Below are 13,916 nucleotides of genomic sequence, written 5' to 3'. Positions count from 1 at the left end.
GCAGACGACAGGCCTGATTTAATTCAAATGGGAAAAAAATGTTCACCCAAGCCTTCACCACTCCCCTCATGTGATGTTTAATCCAATTCAGTTTGTCCAGACCTAACCTCACATGCCTTCAGCACAGTGTAGTGTCTGTAAAAACATGCTCAGTTGGTATGCATGCCTTTATCACAACTGTGATATTGACAATGCTATTAGATTACTCAGCATGGTTGAGCGCTCATAATGTAAATAGTGTAACACTTCAAATATATTTGTAAGCATTTGTGCCCTGCTGCCATGGAACATTTATTTTGAAACTTTTAACAAAAGAAAGAAAGTGATAGCAACATTTGAACGCAGTTAAATTACCTCACCTCACAATATAAATGCCTACTTGTTATCTATGGTTTGCATTTACAATTCAAATGCAGAGCAACGCTATAGAGACAGAGCAGGGAGCAATATCCACTAAAGCAGAAAGCAGGAGCACTGAAATTTAAAAATGGGCACCCATTGGTTAGCCATCTGAAACAGTTGCTGCTCCTGGTTATAATAACTTCTGGAGTGATCTCAGAATCTCAGTTGGTGATCACGACCACAGAGAAGGAGACTTAATGTCAAATCGCTGCTTTTTTCTCATGGTTCACATTTAATCAAATTGTAGTGGAGACAACAATGGAACATATTATGCTCTTAAAGAGCTTAATATACGCACATTTACACACGTCAGTGCGTGACTCACTCATTCACAGAAGTCACTCGATGACAGTCTGTATTTTATTTACCCCATTTGAGACACAGCTTGTCTTATCCAAGCCCTGAACCTTGTTAAGCTTGTTAGTCATGTTCATTGCCATAGAAATGTCATCCATTCAATCTGTAACATTGTGACTGTGGCTCCCATGAAAAGCTCATGAGCACGGAGCCCTAAACAACGCATGAATGGGAGGTGTGCAGTCGACAAGATAACGTTGACTCATCCCTGACTTGTTATAGGTTCAAAGTATTTTTGGCTTGTTGTCCAGGAACTATGCTAATTTATTTTGGATGTTATGGTTTATAGAGAAGTCTATAGTTTGTTTTTGGTTCGTCCTAATTAGAAAAATCAGAAAGGATTGACATCCATTATTCACCATCTCAATTGTGAAGTTTGTTAGTTTACTGTTTATGTCCATTAACATTTATTCTTGGAACAAATTGTTACTTTTAAAGCCTGATCGATTTACTGGTTGGCCAATATGAGCCTTTCACGGGTATATAACGTTTTGCTGAATAAACAATTGTGTGCAATTATTGTGAAATGCACGTTATTTTCATATTTAAGTTCTGTTTATTTGGATTTTTTTTTTTTTTTGCGATAAAGTATTTGGTTAAACTGTTAAAATATTCAGCCTCAGTTATATTTCTTTGTCATTAGGATTTGATTATGCCATTTCCAGGAATCATTGCCAAATTGTATTTATTTATATATATCGGGTAATATATCACTATCATAAATTTTCACTCTAAATTTTACTCCCAATATCATTATTGGCATCCTAGCCCTTGCTGCTCTAACAGTCAAATTGTGTTTGTTTTATTGTAATTTTCATTGACAAATTTACACTCTTTGCATACATAAAAATGTAAATATATGTGTAATGATATATTGATTCACTCTGAATCAGAAAACATGTCTTGATTTATAATGGGTTGCATTTTCTTTTCTCTGCTGACAGATTGCAGCTTCCTATGGAAGCATTGTGTGCGTCTTTGAGCCTGTTCAGCACTCAGATCAAAAAGATCCATCGTTGACTGTGAGTAGTCTACATCCTTCTCCAATTACAGCGTGGTCATGCATGCAGTCACATCATCCTGAACAAGACATTTTTCTTTCAGGGGCTGCTCTTGTACAATTTGACAGACATCAGAATATTTTCACTCTAATCTTATAAGAAAGTCACCAGGGAAGAGCAAATATTTAACACGTGTTCACATTCTTACTGAAATATTCTTTCAAATCTTGCAGTCATTGTCTCTTTGCTATTTATTCCTACTCTTTATTCAGTGCAGACATCCTATGTGCACCTCTCTCATTACAGAAGTTCTCTGCTGTAACTGCTGCCGTCCATGTGGCCTGATCGCATGTGGCTCACATGAGAGCAGCTTCACTGCTGGTTCCAGTTTTGCAGTTGTAACCAGTAGTACAAGTGATGGGGGGACATTATTATTATTTATCCCATTTTAACATTCATGTTTTGTGTATTCCTTCTCTGCAGAAGTTGAAATGCCAGTGGCAGAAGACGGGTCAGTTTGTATTACATTCTATGGTACGGAACCTTGCCTGGCACCCTACAGGTAATTAATGTAACACACCCACACCAAAATAACAATGATGTCCTCAAAAAGTTGGGTAAATTGGTACATTTCCCAGATTTGCTTGATGCTTCTTTTTATTGTCTCTCCAGGTAGCACTCTCCTAACAGGCTCTAGTAGCCTCCAGTTGTGGTCTAATGTTGATGGAGTGAAAGATGAAGCTGAAGAAAGGGGAAAGCTGGAAGAAATGACCATGAGAGACTCTCATTGTTCCTGGAGGTGTATCTGGCAGAGCAAGTAAGAACTACGATTTTGCAAAGGAGCCTTTCAATAGAAATGTTCTTTTTTTATGACATTATCAACATTATTTTTGTAGTTATTTACTAATTACAAAATGTAATAAAGCTAACTCCAATACTGGTACGTGTAACTTGAATGCAGATGCATAATTTGTTTTAACTTGTTTTATTCTGTCTTAAACAGTTGATGCCATATCGTTTGTATCTGAGAATATAGACGAATGTGGTCGTGTGTAGTGCGTTATTAAAGTATTAGAGTATTAAAATGTCATTTCATATTTTTTCTTTGTCAAAAGGACAGCCTCTCCAGTCAGTTTAATGAGGTTTTCACCTGATGGGGAATTCTTTGCTACTGCTGGACAAGTAAGTAGTTGTAACAGGAGTTGCTTAACCTGTATGGATTGTGATGCTAACTATCCAATGTCATGCTAGCATTGATCATTTGCAATTAGAAGTAATTACACTGTAATTGTAAAGTAACTAAACAATACTGCTTTCTCTTAGTGTGTCCCTTTTTTCACAACCCAATGGCTTTAAATTGTAATAGCACAACTTAAAACACAACATCACTCTCGTCTTCAGGATGACTGCTTAGTAAAGGTCTGGTACAGCACCAGTAAGTGGAAGTCAGGTGTTTCCAGACTCTTCACTCCTCCACATCCCAGTGTCAGTGTCCAGGAAGAGCTGGCCTTCTCCTTTGTCTACCTGGCTCATCCCCGTTCTGTTACTGGCTTCTCATGGAGGAAGACCAGCACGTGCATGCCAAGGTATTGACACTGTTCAAGCAACATTTCACAGCCTTCCGCTCTACAGCCATGATTCATCTATTTTCTCATCTGGCTCATATTGACTTTAGCCTGCACTGTTGACAGTAACAATAAGAAAAGCACAAGTTGACAGACATTAGTTAACTTTCAGGGTTTGATCATAGCCGTGGGAGAGATGCACAAGTGTTGTCAAAATTTTTCCTTTACAGATAAATCCACATGCTGTAGGTTTCAACCATTCAAATATCTATATGTGCCCAATCTGTCCTTAACAGGGCAAAGCAATAAAATGAGAAATAACACTTGCATACAACTTTATCTCAAGGTTCCACAAGTTTGCCATCTACTGACAGAGAGGCAAGATATTTCCTTTGTCCTAGATGATGGACTTATCGCCTGATGAATTTGACTGACCTTTTAAGCAGACTTCAACCTAACCTGTGTTTAATTATCCTTTTCCTTTCCCCTTTCCTTCCTCTCTCCTAAAAGAGGTGCAGTGTGTAATGTTCTGCTCACCTGCTGTAAGGACAGCGTTTGTCGACTCTGGGCAGAGACGTTGTTGCCCGGTGACAGCCTCCTGTTTGGTCCCCACCAAAACCACGGCTCTGGCCAACACAGTGACACACTCAGATGTGCAGGTCCTACGAGAAAACACGGCTGTAATGGAAAGACACAAGGAAATACAGCACAGGAGGTGAGAGACTCTTCTGTTACTTTTACAGCTGCCCCATTTATTTGGGGACAACTTGATAAAACAACTGTATCCTTATTCCTCAGTCCAGCAGTAAATTCTACCAACATCGTGCTTCATTTACTTCTTACTTGGATATCATTGCCATCATTTTACAATAAAATGCACTGATTAAGAAAGTTTTATAACCAGTCATCTTAAATCATCATTAGAACATTTGAATATTGACATAAGCTTGGGTCAAATGCTTTAATGTGTAAAACCTTATCCATTTGAGAATATCATCTTTTTCGGTTACAAAATACAGAAAGAAATACCAGAATTTTCTTTGTTGTGGGGTTTAAATGTGCACAAATAACCCTGAAATAGAAGCCAGACTACTATATTTTCAACGCTGATGATGCATGTCATTAGGGAACTGCAGAGATGAGAGAAAAAGAGCAAAGGGAGACTGGAGAAGGAGATAGAAATATAACTGAGGCTTAGTGGAGTTAAAAGGGAAAATTAATTGGCTATCAGACATGAAAAAACTTTCTGAAGCTTTGTCGAGGGCTTAGGAGAATCGGTGAAGAATATTGGCCTCCTTTCCATGATCTGTAAAACACTTGAAAATTGTAACTTCTGATGGTTGTTTTTATGTTTCACTCTGCTGCTGCTAGCTCACCTTCAACGGTAGTGTCGTCTGTGACCTAGGTTGTTGCTGACTGTCTGGCCACTAGGCCCCAAAGACAATGCTTAAATCCATTTTAATATGGACATTTAAATGTCCATGTTTAAATGGGTCTCACTGGCACTTAAAGCCCAGAGCACATGAGATTACAAGGAATATAGGTATGCAAATGTTTCTACTTTGCCTTGAGGGAAGTCTGCAAGAGTAGTTGTGTGGAATTATTCATTAGAAATCACAGGCTGTATTCTGAGGTAATTCTCTCCCTCCCCAACTCAAGGGATGGACAATACTGAGAAAGCACTTACACTGCAATCCTCTACAATCAAATTTTTCTACTTGGCTAACTTGAACCAATTAGAAGTATGTGTGTCTGCTTTGTTCACGTCAATATGAGACTTGCACTTTCAAATAGTATCTTTACACACATTTATTTTTAACGACAGTGGAATTTAAAATCGCCAACGTGTCAAAAAAATAATCCACATGAACCGAAAGATGATCTGTAATTGGGATTAAGATTATTGTTACAGGTTTAAACTTGTCATCACAGAGGCTCAAATATAGAACTGTACATATTTACACATTTTTGCAGAATGAAAAATGAACCCTAATAACATAACCAAGGTACTAATTTAAATTTTAAGACCCCTCTCTCCTATCCACTCTCCATGCTTCCAGTTTCTTTCCATTTCTGTTTTGTAGACAAACTGGGCTGTAAAACTTAAATGTCTTTTAACATCAGTAACATCACATTAAATTCACACCCTAAAGCAGAGTAGGTTTGTTCAGGCTGGGAGGAGAATCCTGGTTAGTAAGCACAACTTGAATCATTCACAATAACAAAAAGCAGGTTTGATCTGCATTTCTCTGTGTGTACCTATAGTGTTTCACTTCACTGACCCACCCTATACAACAGGTTATACAATATGGTTTCAGGTTATTTAAAACAGTTCTTTCAATGGAAACAACATGTTGGCCTAAATCTAAGGCAGTCTATCAACCCAAGAAACAACAACTGTCTGTTTTTAATTATTAATGTTTTCTTCACAGTTGAATTATCAAGAATCATGGCACTTGTCCTCTTACCAGGATGTACCCCAACCCTCCCTGACTGGGTGCCCGTCCATCCATCAGAGCTGCCACTACAACCACAGGAGGATCAACAGCAACATGCCCCATGCCAACGCTCTCTGCCACTTCCACATTGCTGCCAGCATCAACCCAGCCACAGGTTAGGTTCAAAAAATTAAGTTCCTCTTACTGGTTGTTGATGGTTGATCTAAATTTAGTGAAGTATTAAAGGTGATGATTTTTCTAACATGCGATGGATGCATGGATAAGATGCAAACAAAGGTGTCAACTTGGAAAGACAAAGATAATTGAGAGCTTTTTGGCGAACTAAAAACATTTGTTTTTCACAGCAGAATGTATATGACCTGTCTCCTGTATGCTTGACGTCATCCATCTTGATATTTTCCTGTTGTTGTGAGCGTTTCTTTCACCAGCTGCGTTCTTCATATGTGAAAAGACCATGTTCAGACTCAATTTTCCAGATGATTAGCAGAATTCATGTCTAGAAATGCCTTTCCACTACAGCAACATATTAGTTATTTGTAAACCATAGAGGCTACATCAAGAATAAAATCAGCAGTAGGTCAGAGGGCTATGCCTCTTTCTTTTGGCAAAAAGGGCTGTAAATGTTGTTCATTGCCTGAGGTTGTTCAACATTCCAGTGTGTTTTTCGTCCCTCAGAGAAAGCTGCTCACAGCAAATGGAAGTTATTTTCATTTTGTTCCTCTTTGTTTTTTAAGGGTAGCTTAATTTGACCTGAATAGCCTCTTATTCCTGTAGGCTCTTATTTGTATGCTTGAATTATGTTTAAGCATATTTCAAACCATGCTCATATTCATGGAAGTTTATTTTCTCCAGCATGCCCCCAATCTAATGGAATGCAAATTCCTGTTATTCTTCAGCTTTTAGTCTAAATGTTAAAATGTCTTTACTACAGACATTCCTCTGCTGCCCTCAATCTCTTCTCTGAGTGCCGCGGATGACGAGGAACCTGGAGGTCCTTTTACCGTCCACTGGCTGAACAACAAAGAGCTTCACCTCACTTTAGCTATGGAAGTCTTCCTGCAGCAGCTCAGAGGCAGCCTGGAGCAACAGAATGAATGCTCCCATGAAGGTACAGAAAAATATTTGGATCAGGCCAACACTTTATTTGAAGGAGTGTGGATAAGAAGCTGGAGCAAAACTGCCAAAACATATTGCATTCTGCTTTGTTTTTCACACTGATCTTCAGAGTTTATTTGAACACTGTGATTTGCATTCTCTACCCAGAGCCTGAAGATGAGGATAACTTTGATGACGAGGACAATGGGAGCAGACCAACTGACCCCAAAGGACCTGAGGGTGTGGAGCTTCCTCTGGCAGCAGTGGAGCACCAGGTTGACGTGCTGTTAGAGGAGTGGAATAAAGGGGCGGACATGTTGTTCAGTATTCACCCCATGGACGGCTCTCTGTTAGTCTGGAATGTGGACTGGTTGGATGAATATCAGCCAGGGATGTTCAGACAAGCTCAGGTACATTTACTATGATGTGCTTCATATTTATGTAAAATAATTGAATCCACTTACTGAATGATTTAATCATCTCTGTAAACTAAGTGGATTTTCCTTTGTTCACTCTTTCAAATGACTTGTTTGTATTCACATTTTCGAGAGGTGCTTCTCAGGGAAAGCATTAATTCATCTTTCATCATTCATTTCAGTCAGGTTGTGAATCATTCTGACAGTCGCGATGGTCCAGCTCCTATTCTAATGGCTTCTCAACCAGCCGTTCAGACAATTACATTCTAATTATGTGTGATTTCATATCAAATTCCCGGCTGCATTTTTATTAGCAGTGAAATAATGAGAATCTCTTGACGTGGCAGTTAGTCAGTCGGGCAAGGCAGCAAATAGAATCCCAAGTTTCATTACCATTCAGGCTGATTAAGCCTGTCTGCTTTGATAAGATGACACAGACAGGATCCTTGAGTACTGTTGAACATTTTTCTTTTTTACATATGTGAAGGTGCAAATAAAGGAAACTTCTCTATTTGTGTCTTCGTGACTCTGTTTATGTCAGATATTCACTTGTCACTCAACTTTAGAAAGAAGAACAGAAGAATGTCAGCCTTTTGTTTTGAGCTCACCCTTTTTGTAAACCACATTCACATCGGAAGTTTTTCTGTTTCCAAATATGTTTCTTCTTCTTTCAAGCTAAAAAATAAATGATAATCTAAATCCTTTTTAACACTGAAAAGTTTGCATTGTTAAAGCTTTCATTGCTCTGATGTCCCTCTTCCTCTTTCAGGTGTCGTTTGTGTCCCGTATCCCTGTGGCATTCCCTGCAGGTGATGCGATCTCCCTGAGCCACAGCATTGTTATGTATGCCTGCAACAAGAATGTGGATCTGGCTATTCAACATGGCAGACAACGACCATCTGGGAGCACATTGCCTCAAGCTAAATCTGCTTTAATAAGCTACAGAGATCAAGGAAAAACTACGCCCAGCAGTAGTCTTCGACTCAGCATTTTCACCCCGTATGTCCTCATGATCTCCAAACACGCTGATGGTTCCCTGAACCAGTGGGCAGTCAGTTTCGCAGAGGACTCTGCTTTCTCCACTGTCCTCAGCGTCTCACACAAGTCACGATATTGTGGCCACCGCTTCCACCTCAACGACCTGGCCTGTCACTCGTTACTCCCTCTCCTCCTCACCACCTCACACCACAACGCCTTGAGGACACCAGAGGTAGACAGCATCCTGGCTCCTCCAGAGGTTGTTTCGACATCACTACCCCGTGGGTCACGGGCCAGCCGGGCGTCCCTCGGTGTGGTTTCCCAAGATCCCAATGCAATCTACAGTGAGCTGATTTTATGGAGGGTGGACCCAGTTGGTCCACTGTCTTTGTCAGGCGGGGTCTCGGAGCTCGCAAGGATCAATTCTCTCCATGCATCAGCATTTGCTAACGTTGCCTGGTTGCCCACACTCATTCCCAGCAGCTGTTTAGGTGAGAAAATGTTTCTAGGATTGCTCTACTTTATTGAGCATAGCTTCATCATCATCATTATTTAGTTTTGTTTACCAAACACTTATTTTTGGTCCGGTTATATAAAGGAAAGGATTGGGGTTTGGTTTCAATTTTCTATTTCTGAATAACTAACTTTGACCAAGTGAGACCAGCTTTGGGATTTGAATTCTCAAAAAATATGGTTTTTGAAATAGTTCTCTCACCCTCATTTGTAACTCTCCTCTGTCCCTCTCCTCTTTCCCTTTTTAGGTGTATACTGTAACTCCCCCAGCGCTTGCTTCGTGGCTAGTGACGGCCACTCACTCAGGCTGTATCAAGCTGTTATCGAAGCAAAGAAACTCCTGAGTGAGCTCTCCAACCCTGAGATATCAGTAAGTCCTCAAATGTATCAATTCCTTCGATTGTAATTTAGTGAGTTAAGAAGAAGCTATACATTTGCTGTCTTGCCAATTAATTAGTGTCAGCCTTGGATGAAAAATGACATCAAATAACGTGAGAATTAAGACGAATGGCATGTCAGTGATCTCTCTGACGTAATACTGCCAAGTTTAATTCAACAAAAAGTGACAGTTGATATTAAGCCTTTATTAATTAAAAAGTCGCTGTCTCTCTTATTGCATCTAAGTTTAATTTTAGAAATTAAGACTATACATTTGCGTTAGTTTAAACTATTTAATACTAATCTGAAATATGAATGTCTTTTTCTCTTCAGAAATATGTTGGGGAAGTGTTCAACATGATCAGTCAGCAATCCACAGCAAAACCAGGCTGTATTATAGAGCTGGACGCCATTACTGACTTTGTAAGTATAAATGATGCCAAAGAAAATGTAGTGTATTCTAAAACATTTCTCCTGCTCTTGCTCTTTTGTAAACATCCTTGATATTTAATACATTAACTAAAACTTAACCCCTGAAAATAAAACCTTTTACTGAACTACATTTAAAAGCCAAAGTTGAAATCTGGAGCGTTTGTATAAGAACCGTTGTGCGATAGAGTTCAGAGTCTCTGTGAAAGGTCAAAACGGGTGCAGAGCAAACCTTCACTCTTCCCCTCAGGCAGCATGTGAATGTGTTTGTGTTGCATTGACACAACTCCTGCCTGTGTTAATGTGTTTGCATATTTGGACCCCAGTAGATGAAGTGTTTTGTTCAGTGTCTGTATCTGTTATGGTTTGATCGTAGCTGTGTTGATGTGTTGTTCTCTACAGCAGGGAAAGGAGACGCAGCTCCTGCATGTTTTTGAAGAGGATCTGATCCTTGGCAGTGAGAGAACAGAGAATACACAGGACACTCCTTATTCTCCTCACACTGGTAAAAATAATTTATGTTATTCTAGCTCAGAAGTTTGATGTATGCAACCTTTCAAACTTCATTATTATTCTCTGTGTTACGCTCTGCAGCCTCCGGTGAGCCAACCTTCTCGGCACGTTTTTTCCTGGTGGTGGTCGAATTAACTCCGACAGGTCGCTCCCTCCTCCACATGTGGCATCTCCATCTTGCTGCACGACCAATCACCATGGGTAGGTACTTTGAAATTAAATTTTAATTCACAAATGCTTAAGGACACGCCCTGTTTATCTGTCACCTTGTTTAATACCAAATGAAATCAATTAATGACAGATCAAACAACAACTTTACTCCTGAGAAAGGCACAAATACTCGAAGCCTTCTGACAAAGTTATGATATCTGCTAGTGAGCATTAACTCTAATAGGTCCTGGAATTTGTCATTTTGTATTGAATATGTAGAAATAATTACTTCTGAGGTAGCTAGGAACTTGTGGACAATCTTTTGAGAATATTATGTAAAATGAATTTACTGTTATGGCAGTATATTTACAAACCTCTTTCTGTTTGTGTCATCCCAGAAGAGACCAAGACAGAGAAAGATGCCACCACAGCTTCTCCCATGAACAGCTCTCACTTTGACTTTGACACATTCAGTTCTCCAATAACTCAGAAGAGTAAAACCTGCACCTCCAGTCTGCAGAGTGCTTGTCGCCTCATCCTCACAACGCACAGACTATACAGCCAAGAGATGGCTCTTCCAGAAGGTGTAGAAGCCATCAGTGTTACACCCTCAGCAGGTGAGATCATACAAAATATCAGGACCCCGAAAAAGAAACTGCCAATTCAAAGTTTGTCAAATTGAAAAGATTTTTTTTTAAATTAAGATAATCAGAAAAACTTCCTTGGCTCATATTTTACCACCAACTTTCCTCCTAGGTCACCTGAGTGCATCCTGTTCTCTGCCAGCTGGCCGTGTGCCTTATCTCCTCGCTACTTCCTGTTCTGATGGTAAGGTGCGCTTCTGGAGGTGTAATGTTGTGGCGACTGGACCCTCCAGTATGGACACTTTGCTGTACCAATGGGAGGAGTGGCCTCTCCTGCTGGAGGAGAGGTTTCCCAACAGCAGCACAGTAAGTGTGCCAGGTCGCCCCATAGAGGTCAGCTGCTGTCACACTGGACGGATTGCAGTTGCCTACAGGCAGACAACAAACACATCTTTGAATTCAACACTTCATCTGAACTCTAATGGACTGTTGACATCTCCTCCTACCCTGGCATCCTCTCCCTATAGCACCCACCTGACCCCAACTCTGACTGTACAGCGTAGCTCAAATCCCACCCCAAGCCCCAACGTAATAAACATTAAAGAACCCTTGGTACACATCGGCATCTTCCAGTGTGAGTCCACCGGTGGTTCACAGTGGATTCTCGAGCAAACCATCGTCCTGGACAGCACAGATCCCACACCTAACTGTGGTACAACAAAAATGGACTTCTCTTTACCTAACGAGAACTGTCTTGGTTCTACTAGTAAGAGCCTTGTTCATTTGGACTGGGTGTCCCAAGAAGATGGGTCACATGTTCTAACTGTCGGTATTGGGACTAAGATTTATATGTACGGCCGTCTTTCTGGGAAACCTCCAGAACTGGGTCTGTCGTCTGATGCAAGTAGAGAACAGAGCTTGTCTCGTCTAGTTCTGCTTCGATCAGTCGATCTGGTCTCCTCTGTTGAAGGCTCATTACCCATCCCGGTCTCCCTCTCCTGGGTACGAGACGGCATCTTGGTTGTAGGGATGGACTGTGAAATGCATGTCTACTCCCAGTGGCAGCCCCCAACACCACCCAGACCCAGTGCTGTCATTACCCAAGACACCGACATCAGCAGCAGTGTCTCGTCCATAATCTCAGCTGTCAGACAATGCCAGGAAGAGGGACTCAGTCCTGGTGCACCAGTGTCTTCACTAGCTCCTCCCAAAAAGGCCTTGACGAGGTCGATGATGAGTCTGGCTCAGAAGCTCAGCGGGAAGAGGACGGCTTATGACCTGCCTGTAGAGATGGAAGATTCTGGACTTTTTGAAGCAGCTCACCAGCTCTTTCCCACTCTGCCCCAATACCATCCTGTTCAGTTACTGGAGCTCATGGATCTTGGGAAAGTAAGTTAAAAAAATACTCAAATACTCACTATACTTACAAATTGTATATTTGTTTTTTTCTTTACATTTAAAAATAATGGAATTTCCCATTTGTTGTGGTTGCGTTACAAAGCAAATACATATAATTAATTTAATATGTGTAAGATAATTTGCCTGTCTTAAGGTTCATCGTGCCAAAGCCATCCTCTCTCACCTCGTGAAATGCATTGCTGGAGAAATTGTACCACTTAAAGACAGTACCACCAATCCAGAGAGACGTGTGCGTTCTCGAACCATCGGTGCCAGTGGAAGCACAGCCAGGGATCCCAAGATGTTCAATATCACAGAGAACTCTACCCCCGACTACACGGAGATAAGCTCCATCCCTCCCCTGCCTCTATATGCCCTTCTAGCAGCTGATGAAGATACATTACCAAAAACTGGTGGGTATACAAAATGTGCATTGAGAAGTTTATTAAGTAACTAGAATGAGAAGGATTTAGAGAAGATCTGAAGTGATTTTCATCCTGTAGTTTTTTCTCATTGTATCTCCAGGGATAAAAAGTGAGAAGTATTAAAGCTGAAACATGTATACAATAAAAAAACAATCTGCTCTGCGGTATTTAATTTTATCTGCTGTCTCCAGAGCAGCAGGTTATTTTTCCTCAGGTGTTTTGTGAAATACACGTCTTATGCAGTTTAGCTCTGCATTGTGCCTCCTTACAGATACAGTGGGCAGTGTGAGTGGAGATAGTGGGCACGGTTCCAGTCACACGGATGCTTACGATGAGCTCTTTCATACACCCAGCATAGCTGACCTGGATCCTCTGGACAATGATCAAGAGGAAACTGGAAACAAGGTCAGTTTCTGTTGGCTTTTGCTTGGTTTCAGATAATTTATATAACAGATAAAAGGAGGATGGCAAAATAGTTGAAACATAACTGTGCACGTCAAGGTTCCTAGTTGATATATTGGTGCCTTGAAATAATAGACCAGTCAAAGCTCATGATGTCCCAATCTAATGCAACAAAATGTAGCCTGGTGTTGGTCAAGTCTCCAGATATTTTCCAAAGGTTGAGGCTTTTGGAAAATGTTTTGCATCTCCCCCTTTTATCATTATTTCCTCCTTCTCTATATATGTTGTCTAATAAAATAGAAATAGTATACATTTAATTATAGAGACTGTCCTCTGTCCTGTTCCTGTCCGTAGGTTATTGACCTGTCTCAGTACAGTCCCACATACTTTGGTCCAGAACATGCCCAGGTTCTGTCCAGCCACCTCCTTCACTCCAGTTTGCCAGGATTGACTCGTATGGAGCAGATGTCTCTAATGGCGTTGGCTGACACCATTGCTACCACAAGCACAGACCTCAAGGGCAGCCAGGGCAAAAGCAAAGGTACTGCAGGGAAATAAAAAACGGCATTAAGGTCCTACAAGGATAACTTCTCCATTTTATAACAATATATAATAAATCACTAAACTGTTGTTGATTCACCAGGTGGAGAGACACTTGATGACTGTGGTCTGAAGTTCTTGCTGGCCGTTCGACTGCATACCTTCCTCTCTACCTCCCTGCCTCCAGCGCACAGAGCACAGCTGCTACGGCAAGGTAGAGAGACTGGGCGGGGGTGCCCCCTTTACTCTACGTCTACAATGTGGATAATCTCACGACAAAGTACGAAACATTCCCCATTTTCCACATGTCC

At 40.8% G+C, this 13,916-nt stretch overlaps 1 protein-coding gene across 3 annotated transcripts in view; it reads left to right on the top strand.

The window, feature by feature from the left end:
• The window catches only part of LOC109637088 (dmX-like protein 1), a 45,290-nt gene that overhangs the window by 5,452 nt on the left and 25,922 nt on the right, over positions 1–13,916 (top strand). For 2 of the 3 annotated variants that reach the window (XM_020099223.2, XM_020099226.2), the window contains exons 4-23: positions 1,704–1,781; positions 2,244–2,322; positions 2,433–2,577; positions 2,876–2,942; positions 3,162–3,346; positions 3,836–4,040; positions 5,758–5,938; positions 6,716–6,892; positions 7,048–7,289; positions 8,065–8,764; positions 9,035–9,156; positions 9,498–9,587; positions 9,996–10,098; positions 10,188–10,307; positions 10,655–10,873; positions 11,013–12,229; positions 12,393–12,651; positions 12,935–13,068; positions 13,420–13,606; positions 13,709–13,819. In XM_020099223.2, coding sequence (XP_019954782.2) covers positions 1,704–1,781; positions 2,244–2,322; positions 2,433–2,577; positions 2,876–2,942; positions 3,162–3,346; positions 3,836–4,040; positions 5,758–5,938; positions 6,716–6,892; positions 7,048–7,289; positions 8,065–8,764; positions 9,035–9,156; positions 9,498–9,587; positions 9,996–10,098; positions 10,188–10,307; positions 10,655–10,873; positions 11,013–12,229; positions 12,393–12,651; positions 12,935–13,068; positions 13,420–13,606; positions 13,709–13,819 — 4,621 coding nt within the window. The remainder of the gene's footprint in view (positions 1–1,703; positions 1,782–2,243; positions 2,323–2,432; positions 2,578–2,875; positions 2,943–3,161; positions 3,347–3,835; positions 4,041–5,757; positions 5,939–6,715; positions 6,893–7,047; positions 7,290–8,064; positions 8,765–9,034; positions 9,157–9,497; positions 9,588–9,995; positions 10,099–10,187; positions 10,308–10,654; positions 10,874–11,012; positions 12,230–12,392; positions 12,652–12,934; positions 13,069–13,419; positions 13,607–13,708; positions 13,820–13,916) is intronic. The other variant, XM_020099224.2, reaches the window with a different exon arrangement.

The sequence above is a fragment of the Paralichthys olivaceus genome, chromosome 4 (assembly GCF_024713975.1).
Source record: "Paralichthys olivaceus isolate ysfri-2021 chromosome 4, ASM2471397v2, whole genome shotgun sequence".
NCBI classification, from domain to species: Eukaryota; Metazoa; Chordata; class Actinopteri; order Pleuronectiformes; family Paralichthyidae; genus Paralichthys; species Paralichthys olivaceus.
The sequence above is the reverse complement of the archived record's forward strand: the minus strand, read 5'-3'. Positions and strand labels throughout refer to the sequence as shown.